The sequence below is a fragment of the Balaenoptera musculus genome, chromosome 20 (genome assembly GCF_009873245.2).
Source record: "Balaenoptera musculus isolate JJ_BM4_2016_0621 chromosome 20, mBalMus1.pri.v3, whole genome shotgun sequence".
Taxonomy (NCBI): Eukaryota; Metazoa; Chordata; class Mammalia; order Artiodactyla; family Balaenopteridae; genus Balaenoptera; species Balaenoptera musculus.
In genome coordinates, this window is record NC_045804.1 from 59,313,244 (window position 1) to 59,336,088 (window position 22,845).

Here is a 22,845-nt window from a genome sequence, read left to right on the forward strand (position 1 = left end):
TCAATATTTTATCACCCCCAGCAATAATTCCTTAATATCACCTGCACTCAGGCCATATCCAGTTTTCTCTAATTGACTTGAAAAGTGTCTTTTGCTTGCTTTTTCGTAACTTGTTCTTTCCCTGATGGAACTTATCACAGCTTGTACCACACGTTCTTTCCTGTGTGTTCATGTGTCTCAACCACCCGACTGAGAGCTCAATTCCTTTCTTAAGCCTAGCACAGTGCCTGACACATAGTAAGTGCTTCATAAATACTGGCTGAGTGGGGCTCAGAGAGGCTGAGTGACTTGCCCAAGATCACACAGCACAATAGTGGAAGACTTAGGGTTTAAACAACTGAGTCTGCAACACCATGGCTCTGAGCCACTATCCATTAATGAGGTGGACATTCACTGTGTTGACCCACAAACCACTGGAAAGAGGAATCTGACAGACCCTTCAAGGAGGTTATTAGCTAGTGGGAGAAATGACTCCACTTCATGGTAAAAAGGTGAACTACCATAAAACGCCACAGTTGGGAGAGACCACATCCGGCTGATGGGTTGGGGAGCAAGGAAGTTTTCTGGTAGGAAGCGCCACCTGAGATGGATTGTTAAGAGCCCACAGATGCAGAAGTCAGATGAGGGGGAACGGCACCCCTGGAGGAGGGACCAGCATGGACAAAGGCACGGAGGCGGGAAAATACAACAGGGAATATGGAGGCCCAGAGGGGAGGTTGTGAGGTCAGGCAGTGAGGGCTGGTGGTCTGCGGAGCTGTCACCTGCACAGCCACATGGGGGTTCCCAAGGAGGAGAGGAGGTCACGGCAAGCCCGGGGACACTGCTGCCATCAGGCTAACTCCACCTCGTGAGTGTCAGGGTCAGGAGGGTCCAGGGCCACAGCAGGGTAAGGGCAAGGGGTGGTCATTGGTCCTGACAGGATCTCCCGACTCTTCCCTGAGGTCCCAAACGCATGCCTTCCTGGTTTTGTCTTCTACTCTGAAAAGGATGTAAGTGTTGGCGTGTTTGCATCGCAAAGAAGCACAAGTGAATATTCTATTTAAACCTTGAGCATTATTCATTATGTGTCAGGCACTGTGCTGGGGACTTCAAATCCTCGTAACAACCGTAAGAAATCACCATTGTTATAATTATTCCTCTCCTGGAAAACAGGAGACTGAGGTACGGAGGGGCCAAGCCCACCACGTGAAGTGGCGGACCAGAGCTTCCCCAAGCCTGCGTGGCTTCAAGGTCTGGGTTCTTGGCCTCTGTCTTGTGCTGCCTCCAAAATGCGCCCTGAAAACCTGCATACGAGTCACATTTTCATATGAATGAATCTTAGAGACAAGGGAAACCTGTCCTGTGAAAGTGTAGGTTTCTGTATGGCACTCAAAACTGCTCTCTCCAGCAAGTGTGAATGGGCTTCAGTTTGCTTGGCTTCTGCCCCTTGGCACTGATGCCTGGTTAAGCTCCTGAAATTCTCATTTATTATTAAGACAGAAAAAACACTATTAATTTGAGCTTTCTCATCTTTCTTCCAGTCCCCTTCCCCAACTTGCTAAGGCAGATTCTGGCTTTGTTCTCCATTCCTTATGTTTATATGAAATACATTTCTCCCTTATGAAGTGTGAAAAACCCAAGTAAAGAAGTTATGTGACAACGTAATAACTTAAAAGATAACTAGAAAACCCTTATACAGTTAGTACTAAGAAATGCTCTTTTAAGTAATATATAGATCAAAGAAGAAATGATAGTGAAAAATAAGAACATTCTAAACTAGGTATAGAAAAACTACTGCATGTCAAAATGTGTGTGATGCAGCTAAAACAGTACTTAGAGGACAACGTATAGTCTTACATTTGCATACTGGAAGAGGACTTGGATTACCCTGGAATTGCTTTTGGGGGACTGGACTAGGATTTTTTTTTAACTTTGATACCCTTTGAGGCCAGACCCCCAGTTCCTGCCTGTGTCTGTCACCCAGCAGCATCACGCATCTCTGTCTCCCAGAGTCACTCAGCTGCCGCAAAGAGCAAGGCAGGTACTATGACCAGCTCCTGGGGGACTGTATCAGCTGTGCCTCCATCTGTGGACGTCACCCCAAGCAATGCACACACTTCTGTGAGAACAAGTTGAGTCAAGTGAACCTCCCACCAGAGGTCAGGAGACAGCGGACCGGAGAGGCCTTGACCCGGGCAGACAACCTAGGGAGGTACCAGGGATCAGAGCACAGAGGCTCGGATGTGGGTCCAGGTAAGCCACCTAAGGTTGGCCTGCGCGGTGTCCAAGGGTCAGAGTGGGTGGAAGGCAGGCACCAGGCCTCAATAAGGAGAAGCTGCAAAGCAGGAAGTCCAGTGCAGGCAAATGGCCAGAAACCAGGGGGGTGGGGGGATCATCACAGGATAGAAAAAAAAAAATTAGGCAAAGTTTACAGAAGTCTGTGGGCAAGAAGGAAGCAAAAGAAAAAAAGACCTGACAGTTGAGAGTCTCATAACTGTGGCTGAATGAATTCTTAGAACACAGGGCAGTGAGTGGACAGCACAGCTAACCTGTGAGCAAGACCCCCAATCCATTTAGAGGCAACGGAGACTTCCCAAGAATGAGAAGGAAAAGTACTACCAAAAGAGCTCACGGTGGAGATGGGCCTCCTTAGATATGTGAGAGGGGTCCCTTGAACTGGGCACCTACTAAGTGCCGAGCACTGGAAATGACTTAATTAATCCTCCCAGAAAACACCTCTTGGCTCAGCTACTCTGCTCTGTGGTGTCAGAAAGGACGGGGCTTGGGTGGGGATGTGGACCCGTAAACACTTGATATTTACGGTGCTCTTGGTCTGCCAGGCGCTGGCTGGTTTTCCTCCTTTTCTGTGACTTTCCTCATGACATCACTTCCATGAGAACAGGCTTCGTGTGTCCTGATAACGAAATGCCCAGCCTGGTTCTTCTCGGTTAGACTGTTGTTTCTTACTCTGTTTTGCTCTCCTGTCAGTAAGCTGCTGCCATGTAACAAACAGCCCCCAGATTCCATGGCATGTTATTCCTCATGGCGTAGGGCTTGGCTGGAGTCAGCTGGAGGGGCTCTGCTCCTGAGTCTCTCGTCCTCCCCTGGGACCAGCGGATGGGCAGGAACATCAGAGGTGACACACAGGCCTCTGAACCTCTCAGCCAAGAGCTGGCACCCATCATGCTGCATTCTATCCCTCCAGATGCAAAGCCAGCCAGATTCAAGGCAGGGGAGACAGACCCCACTCTCGGCTGGAGGAGAGGCGAAGGATTTGTAGCTGTGGGGGGTTTGTGGCCGGTTTTTATCCAGCACAGCCTCTCGTGAGAGCAAGTGCAGATCCACACACAGAGGGCGTGGATACGGGGGGAGGCGGTGACGAACGGAACCACAAAGGGGGGCTGCTCTCCAAGGTCTGGTGACCCCCACGCCTGCCCTGCAGTCAGTGATGTATTTGACTCTTCCAGCGAAACCCAGAACCCCGTCCACCTCCGATGCCACAGATTTCCCTTTACAGACAGAGAAACTGAGTCTCAAAACCTGGAGAGTCAGTGCACAGCTGAGCAGGGACTCGGGCCCGGCCTGCGGGTTCCAAAGTTTGTCCGCTCTGCAAGAGCCAAACCCCAGAACAGTGTTCTGTGGCACCGTCGCCCACTTAGGGGGACCTGTTGCCAGTGTGACACCGTTAGCCCTTCCTGCCTGTGACCACCAGCCAAGCCCCCTCCCCAGAGGGTCCCCTGGGGTGGACCCTCCAGGTACGAATCCCCCAGGAAGTGTGGACAGACATTCCAGGAGCCAGTGGGGTCAGTGTGACCGTCTGACCTGCAGCAGCCGCTGTCCCAGTCATTCCAGGGTGTGGCCTCCCCAGCCTCGGGGCCTGGGTGACGCCTCGCCGTACCTGCCCCTGCCCCGCTCCCTCTGGAGGTCTGGGGCTTACGTGTGTGTCCCGCTGTGTCCTGACACCTGGGCGTGCAGGTGGGGCGAGAGCTGGGTGTGGTGAGGCCTGTGAACAGGAAGTGCCGGGCCCACACCCTGGGTGTCAAGGGCAGGGTGTGCAGGACACTGCCTGTGGCAGCGGGGCTGCCCTGTCCCCCCCACTCACTCCCCGCCCTGCCAGCCCCCACCTCGGCCCCTCCACGTCTCTCGGAATGGCCGTTCCTTCATTTGACGGTAACTGTGGAGGGCTCAGCTGTGCCTGGGGGGCGGGTGCAAGAGTCAGGCAGACCCTGTCGCTGACCCCACGGAAGTCACAGTCCGACGGGAGAGACAAGACAAATGATTGAGTAACCTCAGTGCGTGGTGACGACATCCCCCAGCCAGGGTGCGATGGGGCAAGGAAGGTTTCCCCGAGGAGAGGCCTTCAAGGCAGACTGGGGGCCAGACCCCTGGTTCCATCTCCCACCAACTGTGTGACCTTGAGCAAGTCACTTAACCTCTCTGAGGTTAAGTGTTTCCGTAAGACTGAGATCATCTGCCTTCACGGGGTTGCTGTGCTGCGTGTCAGGATCAGCACGAAGTAACTGCTCATTTAAAAGGAAAGCATACATCTAAGAGACGGCGGGGAGAAAGGTGTTCCAGGCAGAGGGCACAGCATGTGCAGGTGCTGGGAGGGGCTGGGAGTGGAAACACACGGATTCTCTGTGGACAGGGTACAGCCACTGCTAGTACCACTGGGGCTGCGACTGCTACAAACAGGGGAGCAAAGGCTAAGTTTTAGTGAAAATTAAGGTTTGCTTTTCTTATCCGAGCCCACGGAGCCCCCAGGCCCTATTCAAGGGCCTCCTGGGTCCCGGGTTCAGAGCTCTGGGTGGCGTGAGCACGGCTGACCTGGGACGTCTCCAGACTCTGTATCTCCTTGTCCCCACCGGGGACGGTCAGCCCGGCAACCCCCTCACAGGGCTCTCGCGGGGCCTCAGCGACCCTGGGCCTTGGCTCCAGATCCTTAACTTGATTTACATCTGCAAAGGCTTTTTCCCCAAATCAGGTCATAAGGTCCCACGTGCAGGTTACCAGGCCCCCCCGTGGGAGGGTGATACCCGCCTTGGGAGCACATCCTGCATGGCGGCCTGGGGGTTGGTCTTGTCTCTGGCTTTTTATCTCAGGGTGTGGAGCGTTTTCTCCCCACACACGCCCCCCCCCACACGCCCCTGACGGCCGCAAGAGATGTCACCGTGCCGGCTGCCCCAGGCCCCCTCTTCATCCCCAGGGCTGAGGCCAGGGAAGGGGGGCAGAAAGCCTCGGGAGTCCGCCTCGCCCCTCCCCTGACCTGCCTGCTCGCTGGGCTGGGCCATGGGGATGCTGGCGGAACGTTCCACTGGGTCCAGCTGCTACCAACAGCGCGGAGGCCGGAGCGTCGGCCCCATTTCACCAGGAGGCAGGCCTGACCGTGAGCAGGGGTGGCCGCAGGGCCCAGGCTCAAAACCTGTCCTGCCTCGGCTACACCAAGGCCCCTCAGGACAGGTCACAGCACTGCCCGCCTGGCCAGCCCGAGCTCCAGCCCAGCAGCAGCAGCAGCAGTCGGGGAAATCCTGTTTCTAGGCGAGATTGACTCTGAAACCAGTACAAGCACGGAACAAATCTAATGGAAAACCCGCTTGGAAATAAACCATCCGCGGTGCCCCCTGGTGGCGATGCTCAGAACTGCACCACAGGCCTGGCTCTCAGGCAAGGACAGAGCTCACATCCTTTCCCGACTGAAGCCCCTGCACCCACCGGGGTCAGCAGACACGGAGGCACTGGGCCAGGCCGCTCCACTCCGGGGCCAGGTCACTGAGGGCCAACAAAGGGCAGCGACCGAGCTTGCAGACCTGAACGGCTGGCGACTGAACAGAGGAAGCAGAGCGGTGGCTGGGGACCCCGTCCCCCCACCTGGCCAGCCTCGGACTCGGCTTTAACAAGCGAGGCAGCCAGCATTCTCCTCGCCATTCCCGTTTGGAAAGGACGACACACACGGATCGTGACGGAAGAAAGAAAGTATTAAAAAGCGAGGTTTGGGGACAGTCTCTCCCCAGGAGCAACGCCTGCTGCAGTCTGGGATTGTCAGTTCCCACACGCTCCTGTCTAAGCATATTCCACACCAGGCAGAATCCCAAGCGCCCACCTCTCTCTCCCTTTTCACTTCCTGCTCCTGAGGTTCAACCCATCTCAGGACCCACCACGCAGCTGGTCTCCGGCTCTCACTGTAAACAAAGCCCAGCAAATGCCTGCATCCACGTACCTAGAAGTGAAGGCGGTGAGTCCACAAGACTGGAAAGGGCGTGTCCGTGTTGGCAGGTGGTTGCACGTGGCCCTCAGAGGAGACCACCCCACCCAGATGTGCCTGTGTCGCCAGCCTGGGACAGAGGTGGAAGGTGACATCTTTCGCAGTTTTAACTGCACCTCTCCTCTGGATCCAGGGCCTTTGCGAAGCATGTTCTAGGAGCGGGTCACCGGGCAGGAACTGGTTCCATTTCCCTCAGGAAGCCCCAAATCACCCTCCTCACGTGGTGGCTCAGGGCGCCCGGGAGAGCAGAGCAGAGGCTGCCAGGCCTCCTCATGGCACAGGCCAGGCCCTGCGTCCCCTCTACTGCGTACTGCTGGGTGCAGGGGGGCCCGGCCCAGCCCGACTTGAAGGGCAGGAATCAAGGACCATCTCTGAATGCCAGCAGCCAGCCTCGAGGTAGTCTGTGTTAGAATTCAGCTGAAAACACCTGAAATATGCAGATGTTTGGTCTCAAATCCACCGGGCAGTTCACTGTGTACTTAGCAGCGTCTGGTAGCTGGCAATTCCACCTCCCATGTGAAGGCTGCCAGCCTCTCCCCCGCTAATCCGGCCAGGACGATGGTTTTACTTTATCCCAGGGACGCGCAGGAACCGGTGAGCAGGTGGGGGCCCGGGAGCTGGGACACACGGATGTCGCCGGCCCGGGGTGGCGCCAACAGCCCACCCAGAGCTCTGTGAACGTCAGGGTGGCACCAGCCAGCTGTCACTTCATAAGCCTCTGACTCTGAGGAGCGTGCACAACGAAGAGGGACGGTGTCCACCCTCGTCCTCTATGCGTGGCTGGCCTGCAGCCCGGCATGGGGCCCATCAGACCTGCCCCCAGGTGCAGCTCTGCAATTGCGCCCAGATTTGAGGCTCAGTTTTCTCATCTGAAAAACAGTCTGTAAGACGGCGTGGCCACAGCGGGAACAGCCTGCAGGATCCTCAAGCAGCTCAGCACAGAGGCGCCACCTGACCCGGCAATTGCGCTCGTGGGACGTGTCCACGAGAGCTGCACACACACGTGCACACGGAAACCTGCACACAAGCCTTCACAGCCGCCAAAGGGTGGAAACCACCGAAATGCTCATCGTGGACAAACACACACGATGCGGTGCATCCACGCAGCGGAACGTTACTCAGACCCAACACACGTGGCCACACGCCTGAGCCTTGGAAACACGCGGAGAGGCCGGACGTGAAGGTCCCGTGCTGCACAATTCCACTGGTATGAAGTGTCCAGAACAGGTGACAGAGACAGCGTGGTGGTGCCCGGGGCCTGGGGGGACGGGGGGCGCCATGCGGTGCTGGACACACCCCAGGTGCAGAGGCAGCAGCTGCTCAAGCCTGAGAACACACTAACCTCCCCCCCCCACCTTCACGGCCGTGAGCCTGGCTGTACGTGGACTACACCTCAACCTCCAGAAGGGGCGAGAGACCCTCCTCCACAGAAGCACGAGGGTCAGGGACACACTAGAGAAAGCGCTGCGTGCAGCAAGTGCAGCAGGCGGCCAGCAGCCCTTCCGCCCGGGCTGGGGGCGCCCGATCCCAGGGCCCGGGACAGGTTTCGAGGGCAGGGCTTTGGCTCAGGGCCCTGAGAGGAGAGGGGCCAGCGCCCCATCTCCCCAGGCCCCCCCGGTTTACATCTGCCCCCCAGGCTCGGGAGCAACACCACCGTCTCTCTCAAAGCACATGCTCCCTGATCAGACATCCTCCCTGGACAACTGCCCACCCGCTCACCCGTCCACCTCTGGTACTGTCCCAAGCTACACCCCACAGCGAGAGAGACGGCAAAGGGCGTCCAGCTCCGGGTCTCCTGGCCCTCCGAGGGGGCGTGGGGGTGACCGCATGGCTTGTCTGGGCCTCACGAGGAGGAAGCAAGCAAGCAGGACGAGGGGCTGCTGGCCGGAGGAGGGGACGCTTCAGGGAGGGGCCCCTCCTGACTCTGGGTCCCCCGCTGTCTTGCAGCCCCCCCAGGGCTAAAGCTGAGTGCCGACCAGCTGGCCCTGGTCTACAGCACGCTGGGGCTCTGCCTCTGCGCCATCATCTGCTGCTTCCTGCTGGCCGTGGCCTGCTTCCTCAAGAGGAGGGGGGACCAGGTCTCCTGCCAGCCACCCCCCGGGCCATGTCGGACGCAGGCCAAGTCCTCCAAGGGTGAGCACGCAGTGGGGTCCTGGACGTCCCTCCGTCCTGGCTCTGCCCCCGCTTCTAAGCGGAGAGCGGTTGCCGGTTCTCCCTGGGAGCGGACTGGCGCCAGTTCCTACGGTTTCCTATCTGTCTTGGTGAAATTGGGTCAAGCATCAAGGCAAGAAGAGGCAGGGCCCTGAGGAAGGGCGGGTGTTGGGCCCCGGCGCTTGCCCCGCTTGCCAGGACAGGGCGGCTAAAACTGGAGGGGGTCCCCTGGGGGTGCAGGGCGGGCGAGGAGGGGTCCAGGCCGAGGCCAACGCCCTCTCCCCTCAGCAGATCACTGGATGGAAGCAGGCAGCGCTGCAGGGGCCACGCCAGAGCCAACGGAGACGTGCAGCTTCTGCTTCGCGGAGTGCAGCGCGCCCGAGCGTGCTGGGGGGTGGGCGCGCCCCAGCCAGCGCGCAGCGGGACAGCCCTGCGTGCGCGCCCCGAACGGCGGCCTCTGCGGCATCGAGGTCGTGTGCACGCCCGCCCAAGAAGGAGGCCTGGCCACATGAACCTGGGGGGGCTGGGGGGGAATGGTGATGGGGGAGAGAAATGGGGATGGGGAGGTGAGCAGGCCTGAGCAGAGGAGGAGACAGTGAGAGGCAAAGAACTGATGGTGGGGGAGACTGGGGAGAGAGGAAGAGAGCAAGGGGAAGAGACAGAGAAGGGGGAGGGGAGTGGAGGAACAGCCGGCGGAAGGGCCAGGGCCACCGTATTGACCCCAGGTCTCCACTGTAGGTCACCGGCACCTAAACGCACCTGCAGTAAAAGCACCCACACCTGCTGGACCCAGCCCCGGGGACCCTTCGCAGAAATAAAACCTCCCACACTGCCCACCCCTCACTGTGGCTGGTTTGGGTCGCGTCTCCCCGTGGTGACCGCCCCATCCCACCTCTCCCGTTGCCCCTGGGCTCCAGGCCTGGTTTCCAAGGATCTGAGCCAGTGTGTGGACCGAGAAGCAGGCTCTGCTGTCCTCTGTCACCTAAGAGGAGAAAGCAGCCGGCTGATGGTGGGGGACTAGGGCTGGGTCCGCCTGCGTTGATCTCAGAAAACCAATTTCCTCCCGCGTCTCCTCAGGAAGGCGTGAAGCAGTGTGACTGTGTGTGTGCGCGTGTATATTTACGTGTGCGCGCATATGCTGCTCCCACGTGTGTCACGGGGCGCGGGGTGGACAGAGGGCAGGCGGGCTGAGCCCAGGCGTCAAGCTGCTCTCAAAGCCCAGGACCACGTCCCTGGACCACCTCAGGAGTGCTCTCATTTGGACACCAACCTGCACTACTGTTTAGTATTTTTCTTTACATCAACTTACCTTTTCTTCCAGACCTACACGCTAAATTTTTCGGATTCTGACTGCTAACACTGTATCTGAGCAGTCACAATTTGTTTTTTGGCCACACCACGCGGCTTGTGGGATCTTAGTTCCCTGACCAGGGATTGAACCCGCACCCCCTGCAATGGAAGCGCAGTCTTAGCCACTGGACCGCCAGGGATGTCCCGCATTCACAAATTTTTGATACTACATATATTTTATATCTGTATTAGCAGTGAAACCTATACTTTAGGAGCATTTAAACCTGAAAATACGTAACTATTGTAAGCAGCAGCTACACAGATAAACACAAGATTATGCAAATCATTCATCCGGAAGCCACCTGGCATACCTGTGTGCACCAAAGGTTCACACAACACACGCCGGGAGGTGTAGACGAGAAGCCTGACGCGCCATCCTTTCACCATCCACTGGCTAACGGGCCCTGTCACTTTCCCAGGCTGCGGGACAGAGCCCCACACGCTGTGCGGCTCCAACACCGGAACCTCCTGTCCCCCGTCTGGAGGCCGGAGCCCACCCAGGTGTCACAGGGCTGGTACTGCTGCGGCCGTGACGGGAGAGCTGCCCCGGCCTCGCCCCCAGGGCCGCAGACGGCCGTCTTCCCTTGATGCGTGTCTGTCTGTCCAAATCTTTCCTTTTTATAAGGACACTGGTCACCCTGATGACCTCATTTTCACTTGATCATGTCTGTAAATCTCCAGATAGGGTCATGCTTAAAGGTTCTCAGGGTCAGGACCTCAACCCATGAATCTGGGAGCACACATTCAGCCCAGAACACAGGTCCTCCCTAGTCCATTCTCGCTTCAACGCGGTCTGAAGCCAAGTTAGCTTCTAACAAGCACCCGCCCGAGACAAGCGTCTGACCCGGTGTTCAGTGGGCCCAAGGTGGCAAAGGGGACATCTTGGTGCAGTGTCCACCGGTCACCAAGCCCACGGCAGCACCTCCTGGCAGCACGGACCCTGTACCTGGCGTAGCTGCCTGCCCGATGCTGGCAAAGTCCCAGCACATCTCTGAGCCGCACAGATGCACTTGGGATGAAGAGCCTCATCCGACACGTGGGCCAACGCCTCCTCCTCCAGCTGTTTTCAAATTCTGCTCACCTGAGCCCAAGGGGCCTGGGGGACGCTTCTGGACCGTGCGGGGAGTGAAGGCTGCCGAAAACACAGGGAAACGTGTGTCTGACTACGGCTTTCCACAAAAATAACCTCTTTTTTTTTGTTGTCAGTTTTTCAATTGGTCTTTAGTGTAAGTTGATGTGGCGGGTTTTTTGTTTTTTTTGTTTTTTATTTATTTTTGGCTGTGTTGGGTCTTCGTTTCTGTGCAAGGGCTTTCTCTAGTTGCAGCAAGTGGGGGGCCACTCTTCATCGCGGTGCGCGGGCCTCTCACTATCGCGGCCTCTCGTTGCGGAGCACAAGCTCCAGATGCGCAGGCTCAGTAGTTGTGGCGCATGGGCCCAGCTGCTCTGCGGCATGTGGGATCTTCCCAGACCAGGGCTCGAACCCGTGTTCCCTGCATTGGCAGGCAGATTCTCAACCACTGCACCATCAGGGAAGCCCTGTTTTTTTTCTTTAAAGACCAGCATCCCTTGCTGCAAAGAAAATCCGAAATTCTAAATACCATCAATTTTATCCACGTTCTGTGTTCTGCTGGTCCTACTTCCAAAATACACTGATTCCCGCCACCTGCCACAGCCCCGAGCCCAGCTCCCACGACGCCAGCCCCAAATCTGCCCTGTACACCCTGCCCAGGGCTCAGCGAGCTCCTCTGAAAAGGACCAGACAGCAGAGGCTCTCGGCGACTACTCAGCGCTCACCCAGCCCTGCCGCGCTTGTGCCCAGGGAGCCAGAGCCGGGCGAGGCAGTGGGTCAGACTAGGCTCCGCTGACGCAGCTCAGACCAGGCACCACAGCTCGCCGTCCCCGCCCTGCTGCGCTGCAACTCGGGTCTTTACCTCCAGCTTTACTGAGATATAAATGACACGTTAACTTTGTGTGAGTTGCCAGGTGATACATTTGTACATTGTAATACACCCCCCACGTGGCATGAGGAACTCCTCCACTCCAGACCACAATCACCCGCGTGGTGAGAATGTGTAAGATCTACTCTCTCTGCAACTCTCAAGCACATGACACGGTATCAGGACGTGTCAGTCTGACCCCTGGGAGTCTGTGCCCTTTGGCCAGCATCTCCCCCTTTCCCACCCCCTGGCAACCACAATCTACTGTTTCTCTAGACACTGGCCTCTTTGTGTGTCTCTACTGTTTTCTGAAGAGCTGTGTGCAAACAGCATTGCCTCACTCCCGCCCCGTCTTCGGTGCTGCTGTCCTGGAAGCCCACGGTCCGTCGCTACTGTTTCTGCTTTAGAAACTCAGTAGCGTATAGAATGATTAAAAATAACAAGAACAGTGCTTTTTAGATCTACCTTCACGTCTAAAAATCTTCATTTTCTGTGTGCAGACCCAGGTCTGTCTGGTATCTCTCCCTTCTTCTGTCTGAAGAGCTTCCTTCAGCACCTCTTGTGCGAGTCTGCAGATGATGAATTCTGTCTGCTTCAAAAGTCTTTCTATTTCTGAGAGATTTTTCTGGGAAGACTCTGGGATGCCAGTTTTTTCTTTCCAGCATCTCAGAGACATTGCCCCACTCTCTCCGGCTCCCACAATTTCTGACGAGACAGCTGCTATAATTCCTACCTTTGTTTCTCTGCCACGTGTGCCTTCAAATTTTTCTCTGTATCTTACTTCTTAGAGGTTTGAATGTGATGTGTCCCGGAGTTTTCTGTTGTGGGTAGGTTTGTTTTGTTATTTACCCTGCTTGGGGTTCTCTGAAATGTTCAGATCTGTAGCTTGATGTTTTTCATTATAAAATTACTGGCCGTTATCCCTTCAAACTGTTCGGTACTGCCCCACATCCCAGGTGCCCTATTCTTTTGGTTTCCCCCCCCTTCTTCTTTGTTCCAGTTTGGGTGGCCCCAGTGCCTCTTCCCTCAGCTGTGAGGTCACTGACGGGCCTGTCAGGGACATCCCTCCTGTCACCACGATCTTGGCTCCCAGCACCTCCATCCATGCGGCCCCTCCTCACACAACCCCCATCCCGCAGAAGGGCCCCGTCCGTTCCACACATTTTCCCTGAGAGCCGGCAACACGTTAACCCTAATTATCCAGAATCTCCGCCTGAGAGTTCCGACACTCAGATCATCTCTGAGTCTGGTTCTGTTGCTTTGTGTCTTGGCAGTGGGTGTTTTTACTTGATGTTTTTTGTGTCTTTTGATTTTTTCTTTTTTCCCCAAATGCCAGACCTGTGTGGGACGGCAGAGACTGACATACCAAGTTTTTATGCCTGGAATTGGCCGGCCTTTCTCTTCTAGGCCGTCAGCGAGGGGGCCGAGTCACAGGTTGAGCTGGTTGGGTTCTGTCGTTGCTGGGATCACCCCCGGGCCCCAGTGGCTTCACCTGGCCCCGTGGGGTCACGCTCTCAGGTAGGGGTTGCTCCCTGGCAGCCGCGCGCCTTCCTGCCCTTCCTCGGCGGTAGACGCCCCTGTCGCTCAGTGTTTCCTCCCCTGGGGTCCCGTCCCGCTTGCCCTCCCCCCGCCCCACCCCGAGCCGCGCCCTTCCAGTGCCCCTCCCTCCCCGGAGCAGGAGCCCACGGTACTCCTTCCGACGGAGTCTCAGGGCTACACTGACCCTGTCCTGCTGGGCGTCCAGACACGCAGACCATCTCGCGCCGCACAGAGCCTCACTCCCACCCACCACAGTGGTGACGTTCTGCTGCCTGGATCTGGTGAGCAGACAACTTAGTAACAGTGAACTAAATAAGCCCCAAGATGAAAAGAAAAAATGGTACAAACGAACTTATTTACAAAACAGAAATACAGTCACAGATGTAGAAAACAAACTTACGGTTACCAGGGGGAAAGGAGGGGGATAATAAACTGGGAGATTGGGATGGACACATACACACTACTATATATACAACAGATAACTAATAAAGACCCGCTGTAGAGCACAGGGAACTCTACTCGATACTCTGTAATGAGCTACATAGGAAAAGAATCTAAAAAAGAGGGGATACATGCATGTGTGTAACTGATCCACTTTGCTGTACACCTGAAACTAACACAACACTGTAAATTAACTGTACTCCAATAAAAGTTAAAAAATAAACAAAGATAATTTACAAAATTTAAAATCAATCCATCCATCACAAGAAATAAAGCACCCCAAACTCCGGGGTCCCCAACTCAATGGCGTTCCTGGGGATCCCGTGCTCTGAAGCAGGAAGGCAGGGCACTGCATCTCCCACACCCTCCCGAGAACAGGCAGCCCTGCTGGGTTGAGAGGCAGCACAGACCATTTTGGGGGTGTTAATTCCATCCGTCTACACAGGCAGCATGTGGCTCCCAGTTAAAGAGGGGCCTGAATGAGTTCGAAAATGCTGCACGACCACTGAGCCTGAGGATGCAAGAGACCTAGTAACTCAACATCCGCGGCAAATGAGGATGCGTCCCAAGCCTCCAGCAGGGACCAAAGGACACCTGCACAGATCTTCCAAGCACAGCAAACCTGTCCTCCTCCGTGGGTGTTTATCCTCCGCAGAAAGAGCCCCCGCTACGCGGGCCGAGCATCTAACCACAGACATCAGTGACCGCATGGCCCGAGGGCCCTGAATACAGCTGAGTGCTGTCGACCGCTTGGTCCACCTCTGGCTGTGCAGCAGTGGACACTCACGTGCAAAGGTACAGCAGGAGCGGGCGGCCCTGACGTCCACAGCCACACCCGCTGCACACCCACAAGCACCCTTGTGACCAGGGACCCGAGGACCACCCTCGTTTACTGTAACTTTGTTTTCAGGGTTATAGTAAATGAGGAAGGGAAGTCCTCGCCCCAAGCAGCGTGTCTGGTCACCCACCTCGTCTGGAACGAGACGGGGCCAGAAGTACTGATCCACGTGGACTCCTGGGTGATGCCGACACCCGGCTGGACGGTCAAAGATCTGGAAGCAACGGGATTTAAAGATTAGCGACAGAAGATCTGGCTGGGGACAGACCTCTCAAAACGGGCACAGACTGTGCTCACCAAGGAGAAGCCCGACAGAGGACACTCACCGCCAGGCGGACGGAACAGCCAGTTGTGGGAGCGGACAGCTCGCTGACACCCCCCGCCCCACTCCACGAACAAAAGGGCCATCGAGATGGGGACGGGGCGGTGTGAACGGGCTCGAGGTCAGGCCCTGGCCCTGGCTCACCAGCTAGCCCTGCCGGGCGCCCACGTGGCGACGGGACCGGCACCGAAGCCCGGGAGCAGCCGGCCACCTGCTGGCAGGCCCGCTACACGGAGGCCAGAGACGCGTCCTCACGGGAACGGACCCGTCTCCTGGGCGCGGATCTGCCTGCCCTGCCTGTCGGCACCACCCCAGGCAACGACGCTCCACAGCCCCACGGGACACAGAGCAGGGGCCTCGTGTCCACGCGGCTCCCCGCTGAGACGCAGGCACGCGTCTGTCTGCCAGGACAGCTTAACGCTTTTAACCAGAGCCTGCGACCGGAGCGTGCGGGTCCTGGGATGGAGGGGTGGGGATGGGCTGGCGCTCCGCAGCTTTACACCAAGAGCCCCATCACGCGTCTTCCTTCCAGGCCCGGAAAACTCTGGCGGGAAGGCCTCGGAGCCCCGGGGGAGCTGCCTGCAGGCACGCAGCAACGGTCCTCCCGAACGTGGAGGGACCCCCGGGGAGGTCTGCTGCTCTGGAGCCCAGGGGCTCTCGCTGACACTTCCTGATGTCTCCGCGTACGGGAAGTGAAGGAGCTCGTGACAGAGGCTTCCAAAAACAGCACGCTTCAGAAAAGAAGGGTGGACCGGGGGGTGGGCACAGAGTCGGAACAGCACTGACCAGGACGGGGGCCTGCTCTCCGACCACACCCTCCGCCTTCTCAGCACCCGGGGAGCCGCACACCCGTATCCCCGCACCGCATCCCAGGTCCTGTAATCGAACTCCAGCAAGGGTTCCTGTGCTTAAAGAAGCCCCTCGGGTGACTTTTAAGTTCATCAAAGTCTGACAGCCCACGGTGTCCTGAGTCCCAGATTTGTCACCATCCTGCCCCCAGGAGGAGGGGACGCAGGGGGCATGGACTTCCCGGCCCAGGGTAGGTCTGGGCTGGAACAAACCGAGAAGGGGCTGGTGTCACAGACAGGACTCGGGTGCTAGTAAGGGAAGACGGGCCAGTTTTCAGAATAAAATGTAGCTTTATTACGACACAGGAAAAGACTACAAGCCATTAGGGAGAAGAGCCAAACAGTCCCTCAAAACGACAGGTGAAAGGGACGTGGAAACATCCCAGTAATAAAATCCACAGCACAATCATTGGAATCTTGTTCTTACGATTTCTGTTTTCAAAGTTATAGTAAACGAAACAGTCACTTGAATTGTCAAGAGAACGGCAATTTTATACGACGAAAGCATCCACACCGAGCAGAACTACAACAGCACGAGTATACGTGATGCAGAAGGAGCGTCCTGGACATCCTGGCGCCGACGGGAGGCCCGAGGCGGCCTGGAGAGGGCCGGGCCCAGCCCCCCCGCTCAGGACACCCAGGGAGGAGAGCCCACTGTCTCACTGTAAAGCGCTGACACGGCAGCCAACGTCTCACAAACACAAGTCACTTTAAACACACTAGCCGGGGAGGAAGGGTCGCCCAGGGATTCCTCAGTGGTCTGGACATCGACATGGGTGGTGGTGTGAAACAGGAAACCATTTTCCTGTATTTAGTAGCTGCATCGGGAGCTGAAAGAAAATAAATTCCCCAACCCATCACGCAGTTCGTTGTTCCTGACGAGGTGACGTCAAAGCAGGACCTCAGCGCGCGGGACGGGGGGTGGGCGCGCGTGCAGGCAGCTGAAGCCTCACCGCCCCCCCCCCCCAGGTAGCTCTTCCAGTCACAGGGGAATCTCAGCAGCAGAGAGATAAGTGCTTAGAACACCAGGCCAGAGGGAACAGAGGGTTAACTTCGACATAAAAGTCCAAAAAAACACCCAGAAAAGAGCAACGGCCTCACTGTCTCCTGAATCTTCACATTCTTGGAGCAGCGGAGCCCTGGACATGAGTGGGGGGCAGGGGAGGGGTGCAGGGCTGACCAGACCACAGGTGACCCGCCAGAAACCCCGCGGCCAATACATCTACTCTGTTCCCCGCTCCGCACGGAGGCCCAGGGCCCTCAGAGCAGCCATGGCGGACGGGCCACGCGGGGCAGGCGCCTGGGCGGCGTCGCCGAGGACTCTGCCGGGTACGACGCCCCCGCTGCAGGACCCCAGCATCTTCCACAGGGAGCAGGAGCCGCGCCGCGCCCAGACCCGAGCAGCCGATGAGCTGGACTGGTTCACGGTCTGTCGGCTGAGAACCGGCACACATTTTCAAACAGTGAATAAAGTTAAAATTCTGTGACGTGGGAAAAGTATATGAACTTCAACTTTCCGTGATCGTGTAAAGTTCTACTGGAACACAGCTACGCTCTTCCACGTTACCTGCAGCAGAGACCACAGGGCCCGCAAAGCCAGAAGCATGTACCACCTGGCCCTTGGCGGAGAGTCCGCTGACCCTGCCGCAGGTGAACGTGTTTCTCTCCAGGAAAGAAAGCCTCGCGGTTCAGGGGACACTGGCTCGTCCCCCGTCTCTGGGCTGGAATCTCTCAGAAACGGACAATCTAAGTTCGGGTGTGAACAGACAGATGCGTGCGAGACAGCCCACGAGGAGCAAGGACGCCGCACCGCCCCCACCAGCCCCTCCCACCAGCTCAGTCCCAGCCTTCTGTCCTGCGGCTGCCGGAACGCAAGGCAGGGGCACCCAGAGCCAGGATGCGGCCCCCCTGGAGGCCGCCCGCATCATCCGACACACCCGCCGCCCAGCAGCGACCAGGAGAGTTCGCGGGACAGGTGGCCAGGAAGGAAACACGGGAGGGCAACAGTGAGACCACTGGCAACGCTTCACTTCCTAAAAGATTAAATACGACAGAGACCGTTCCCAGCGCAGCCTGATCCTCCTCCACTGAGCCTGGCAGCTCCGACCAGGTCAAAGATGCCTGGGGGGCGGGCGGGGGGCAACAAAAGCAGCACCGAGGAAAAAGCAAGATCCACTCTCCAGAAGAAAAGGAAAACGATCTAAACTTCAGCCTGAACCCAGTAATTCATTCACGTTACCATCATTACGTTTGTGAGATTCACCATCGTGGAAAAAAAGAGAAAGGGGGACAATACGCAAACGCCTATTTCTAGGAAACGGGGATTTGCTTCCACGTGCAGGATGGCGCTGCTCGTCTGCAGGACAGACGCGCTCAGAGGCCCCACGGGGTCTGCAGCTCCGCAGCCTCCGGGGCTCACGCCCGAGTCCGCGCTGCACACGGACACCAGACTCACCACGAGAAAGACCCGCGAGGGCTGCGTCTCCTCCAGCTCCTGCTTTCTGGGCCACAGCGTGGAACGGCTGGCGCGGGGGCTGCGCCTGCCCCGGCTCGCGGGGGACACAGGAGACACTCCGGCGCACGTCTCCTCTGCCCCCCCCAGCCCACCTCTTGCCAAGTGTCCACACCACGCGACCCCGGGCGCCCGGATGACTTCGGGGGACTTGCCGGTGCGCCGACAAGTACTGGCTACTCGTACTCCAGGAACTGTTTGTGATAGAACAGCAGGTACCTGAGGAGGAGAGAGGACACAGCACGCTTACTTCCTCCTCCCGAGGGGTCGGAGCAAAACCGCCCTGACCAGGACAGCTGCGCTCAGCCTGTCACCGCAGAGAAGAGACGGCAGGGAGGTGGCAGGGCCCCCAGGCCACGAGCAGCCCGGCCTCTGTCCACCTGCTGGGCCCTGGCTGTGGCCGCCCCCCACCCCTGTACACGGTCCCTCTCGGAAGGACGCCGGCCCCGGGTTCCAGCCCCAGTCCCCCCGCCCGGCCTCCTCACGGCCACCGCAGAGCCTCTCAGGGCTGCCCCACTGCTCGCAGCTCCAAGCCCAGACGCCTGCTGGAGCTCAGGGCAGCTGGTGTGGGGCAGGAGCCCCGCGGACGGCCTCAAGACCGGGGGAGGCAGCGACGAGCAGGAAGGAGCGAACGGGGCACAGAGGGGCGACACGGCGCCGGGGACGCACCCCTCGCTGTCCAGCACGTCCGCAATGCTAGCCTTGGTGATGATGGCGTCGTCACACTTGAACCACTGGTCCTTGTGCTGCCGGATGAAGCTGGTGTAGTGGCCACTCTCCAGGGTCCCCTGGTGGTTGACCACCGCAAACAAGGAGTACCTGGTTTGGGGAGGGTGGGGGGGGGCGGAGGTCACGACCCCGGCCCCACCAGGGACCACAGTCCCCACAGGGCAGCCGCCCAGGAGCACACGCTGCTAGGCGACGGGAGCGCGGGGGGAGGGGCACAGGCCCGCGCGGGGGGCGCTGTCGCCGCTCCACCCTCCCCGCCGCCGCCACCAGGAGGCGCGGGAAAGGGGGGCCTCACCGCGACGCGGGTGGGGGAGGCCCCCCCCCCGCCGACAGAGGGTCGGTGGCAGCACGACAAGAAGCAGGGCAGCGGCCAAGGGCAAGCAAGCCCGGCCGCTGCCCCCCCCCCCCACGCAGCATCTCCTGGGAGACGCAGGTGGGCCTCCCGCGAAGCCCCCGGCCCCACCCACGCTCGAGATGCCAGGAGGCGCACAAGGTGCCACTCACTTGTTATCGTTACTGAGACTGTCCACCGGCTGCTGGTACTGTCCGTTCATCCTGCTCTCCTTGCTGTAACCAACAGCGCAAGCTCAGGCTCGATCAAAACAATTCACTAACGACCCGCGGTTCAAACGGTACCGTGAGCACCGGGGACGCGCGACACTGGATGCCGCGCTGGTGCGGCTTCCACAGGTCCGCTTCTCCCAACAGCTCCATCTCAGGCAGAGATGACCCCCGAGTTACGGTGGGGAAACCGAGGCCCAGGCTGGGAAGCGGACTGCCGAGATCGGGGCTCAGAGCCGGCCCAGACCCACGTCTCCCCGCCCACCCCCAGGCAGGAAGGCAGCCTCCCCAGATCCTCCGGGGCCCCGCCAACACTGGACTCAGGCCTCTGTTGCTTTAAGCCACCCCACCTGTGGTTATTATTCACTACAGCAGCCCTCCTACCAGGAAGCCTCCTGGTATTTTGCAAGAGTAAATTTCAAGCGGTCCCTGATACAAAGACTCCAAAACAAGACAAATGAAATCTACAACCACAAAACCACTGTGTTGATTTGTATCCAATCTCAGTGCCTGTGGCTGAAACGCCTGAAATGCTACCCTCAACCAGCTGGTAGGAGGACAGCCTCCCGCACACAGGGACGGTCCTGGGATGAGATCAGGACAGTGAGGTGTCACGGACGAAGTGACATCAGGGCCCAATGGGGCCTCACCAGGGACCTGGTGCCATGCCCACCCGACCACAGACACAGAGGACGAACCTGGAGGCCATGAAGGGGGTCATGTCCAGCTCCAGGGGGAAGGACACGTAGGTGGTGATCTTGCGCCGAAGTTTGGCCGAGTGTTCGAATCGCTGCAGAAGTGGGGGTGGGAAGGCTGTAGGGCTCCTCCGACAGCACAGCCTCTGTGGCTCCCTAAGTGGGCCTTTCCTGCGTTTTCTGAACTGCCCTTGGCCAGAGCTAGAGCTCAGAGTCACCCACAGGGCTCAGCCCAGCCCTGAAACAATGGGCCCAACAGCAGGTGTGGACCTAGCGCGGTGCCCGGTGGGAGAAACAGGCAGGGCTGGGGATTTGGTTTTTGTCTTACATCTTTAAGGCGTCACGAAATAAAAGAATGAGCAACAGAGACTGTATGATTTACATGTAAAATCAGATCGCAAATACCCAAGACCAGCAAACACACCATCTCTGCTGCATATTCTTCCATAATACATCATACACATGATTCACATTTGCTACTGGCCCTTCACAGGAAAGCCCTGCTGACCCCCAGACTAGACCTTAATGCTAAGGGTCCTTGCTTTTAAGTAAAAGAAAATCAGAAAACTTGGGGTGAGGACAGAAGAACTTGCAGGGGAGGAGCACTAAATCCCTAACCACCCCCACCCAGAGTAACTCACCCTATTTTCATTATGAAGCAATTAGTTTTTGATTCACAGGCAAACCTCCCGGAGACAGACACAAGCAGAGTTATTTACAGGCACCACCCTTGTTGCTCCACAAGCACAGATGGACTCTGCACACCCACCCCCCCCTCAGGCCCTGGCCGAGCTCAGGGAACTCACTTTGAGATGGAAACAGGCCACGATGGGCAGCTTCTTCATGGTGAGCTGCTTTGTGGACTCCTGGTAGCTATGGCAACCGCTACACTTGATCTTGGCACTGCTTCCTAAGTGCTCTGGTCTGGTAAATCTGCAACGCAATGAAAACATGTATTTTTAGGAAAAAAAGATGGGAGCGGTAAGAGAGGAAAAAGAGAAAAGTTATTTTATCACTTGCAGGGGGTTCACTTCCTTTCTAAAAACACACAGGGTTTCCCTGGTGGCGCAGTGGTTGGGAATCTGCCTGCCAATGCAGGGGACACGGGTTCGAGCCCTGGTTCGGGAAGATCCCACATGCCGCGGAGCAACTGGGCCCGTGAGCCACAACTACTGAGCCTGTGCGTCTGGAGCCTGTGCTCCGCAACTAGAGAGGCCGCGACAGTGAGAGGCCCGCGCACTGCGATGAAGAGTGGCCCCCGCTTGCCGCAACTAGAGAAAGCCCTCGCACAGAAACGAAGACCCAACACAGCCATAAATAAATAAATAAACAAATACTTTAAAAACAAAAAACAAACACACATACAATTAGGGACGTTTATAACTTTACAATGAAAAAGCTATTCCTTCCTTTCTCTTCTCTATCACTTCAAAAAATATTTGTCCTCAACTTTTTTGGAAAATAAAGGTCTGGTGAAATCAAAATAATTTTCTAACTACCGTAAGACCCAGCAATCAAATTTGTCCCTGAAAAGTGAAAACCAGCATTCACACAAACATTGTACATGAGTGGCTACTGCAGCTTTATCTGTAAAGGCCAAAAAAAAACCCTGGAAGCAATGCAGATGTCCTTCAGCGAATGAGTGCTTAAGCCGGGTACACCACAGAATACTAGTAAGCAATAAAAAGGAAACAACTGGTGATACACACAACCTGGATGAATCTCCAGAGAATTAGGATGAGTGAAAAAAGTCAATCCTGAAAGGTTACATGATGTATGATTCCACGGACATGACACTCTTGAAATGCGGAATTTCTAGAAATGGAGAACAGATTTGCGGCTGTCAGGAGTTAAGGAGGCAACAGGGGTGGGAGGTGCAGGACGTGTGGTTGTGAGGGACCCTGCGGGGATGCAAGCGCCCTGCATCTTGACTGCAGGGATGTCGAGATCCTGCGGACCGTGACATTGTGCTATAATTTTACAAGATGTTGCCACTGGGGGAAAACTGGGGAAAGAGTACACAGGATCTCTCTGGATTGTATCTTACGACTGCACGCAAAACTACAATTATCTCAAAATAAAAAGTTTAATTAAAAACGTTTTCATGGGCTTCCCTGGTGGCGCAGTGGTTGAGAATCTGCCTGCCAATGCAGGGGACACGGGTTCGAGCCCTGGTCTGGGAAGATCCCACATGCCGCGGAGCGACTGGGCCCGTGAGCCACAATTACTGAGCCTGCGCATCTGGAGCCTGTGCTCCGCAACAAGAGAGGCCACGATAGTGAGGGGCCCGCGCACCGCGATGAAGAGTGGCCCCCGCTTGCCGCAACTAGAGAAAGCCCTCACACAGAAACGAGGACCCAACACAGCCATAAATAAATAAATAAATAAATAAAATATAAAAAAAAAAAAAAAAGTTTTCATCACCTTCAGAAAAGGCCACGAGCCACAGCAGGAGGGCGGCCCTACTGGGTGTGACTCTGGCTGTTAGTCACTAAAGGCCGTGGACCTCCAGCCTCTGCCCGGGGTGTGGGGCGCTCAGGGACAGAAACAGCCCATCTGCTGGCCATCCCGTCTTCCCTCAGCTTTCATGCGGGCACGTGGGGCCCTGGGGGGCCTGGCTTTACCAGGACTTTCCCCGAGCAGCCACGAGCAAGGGCCCCCTCCCCACAAGGCGCGGACGC

At 57.1% G+C, this 22,845-nt stretch overlaps 2 protein-coding genes across 4 annotated transcripts in view; one reads left to right on the forward strand and one right to left on the reverse strand.

Annotated features, from left to right (window-relative positions):
• Nucleotides 1-8,904, forward strand: part of TNFRSF13B (TNF receptor superfamily member 13B) — a 45,392-nt gene extending 36,488 nt beyond the window's left edge. Inside the window, exons 7-9 of the mRNA XM_036838185.1 lie at nt 1,990-2,232; nt 8,189-8,374; nt 8,684-8,904. Of these exons, the coding sequence (XP_036694080.1) occupies nt 1,990-2,232; nt 8,189-8,374; nt 8,684-8,904 (650 nt within the window). The remainder of the gene's footprint in view (nt 1-1,989; nt 2,233-8,188; nt 8,375-8,683) is intronic.
• Nucleotides 8,905-15,938: 7,034 nt separating this feature from the next.
• Nucleotides 15,939-22,845, reverse strand: part of USP22 (ubiquitin specific peptidase 22) — a 32,441-nt gene continuing 25,534 nt past the window's right edge. For 2 of the 3 annotated variants that reach the window (XM_036836821.1, XM_036836823.1), the window contains exons 9-13: nt 20,971-21,097; nt 20,168-20,259; nt 19,413-19,475; nt 18,849-18,998; nt 15,939-18,398 (exon numbers count right to left, since the gene is read on the reverse strand). In XM_036836821.1, coding sequence (XP_036692716.1) covers nt 18,356-18,398; nt 18,849-18,998; nt 19,413-19,475; nt 20,168-20,259; nt 20,971-21,097 — 475 coding nt within the window. In that variant the 3' untranslated portion in view covers nt 15,939-18,355. The remainder of the gene's footprint in view (nt 18,399-18,848; nt 18,999-19,412; nt 19,476-20,167; nt 20,260-20,970; nt 21,098-22,845) is intronic. The other variant, XR_005017787.1, reaches the window with a different exon arrangement.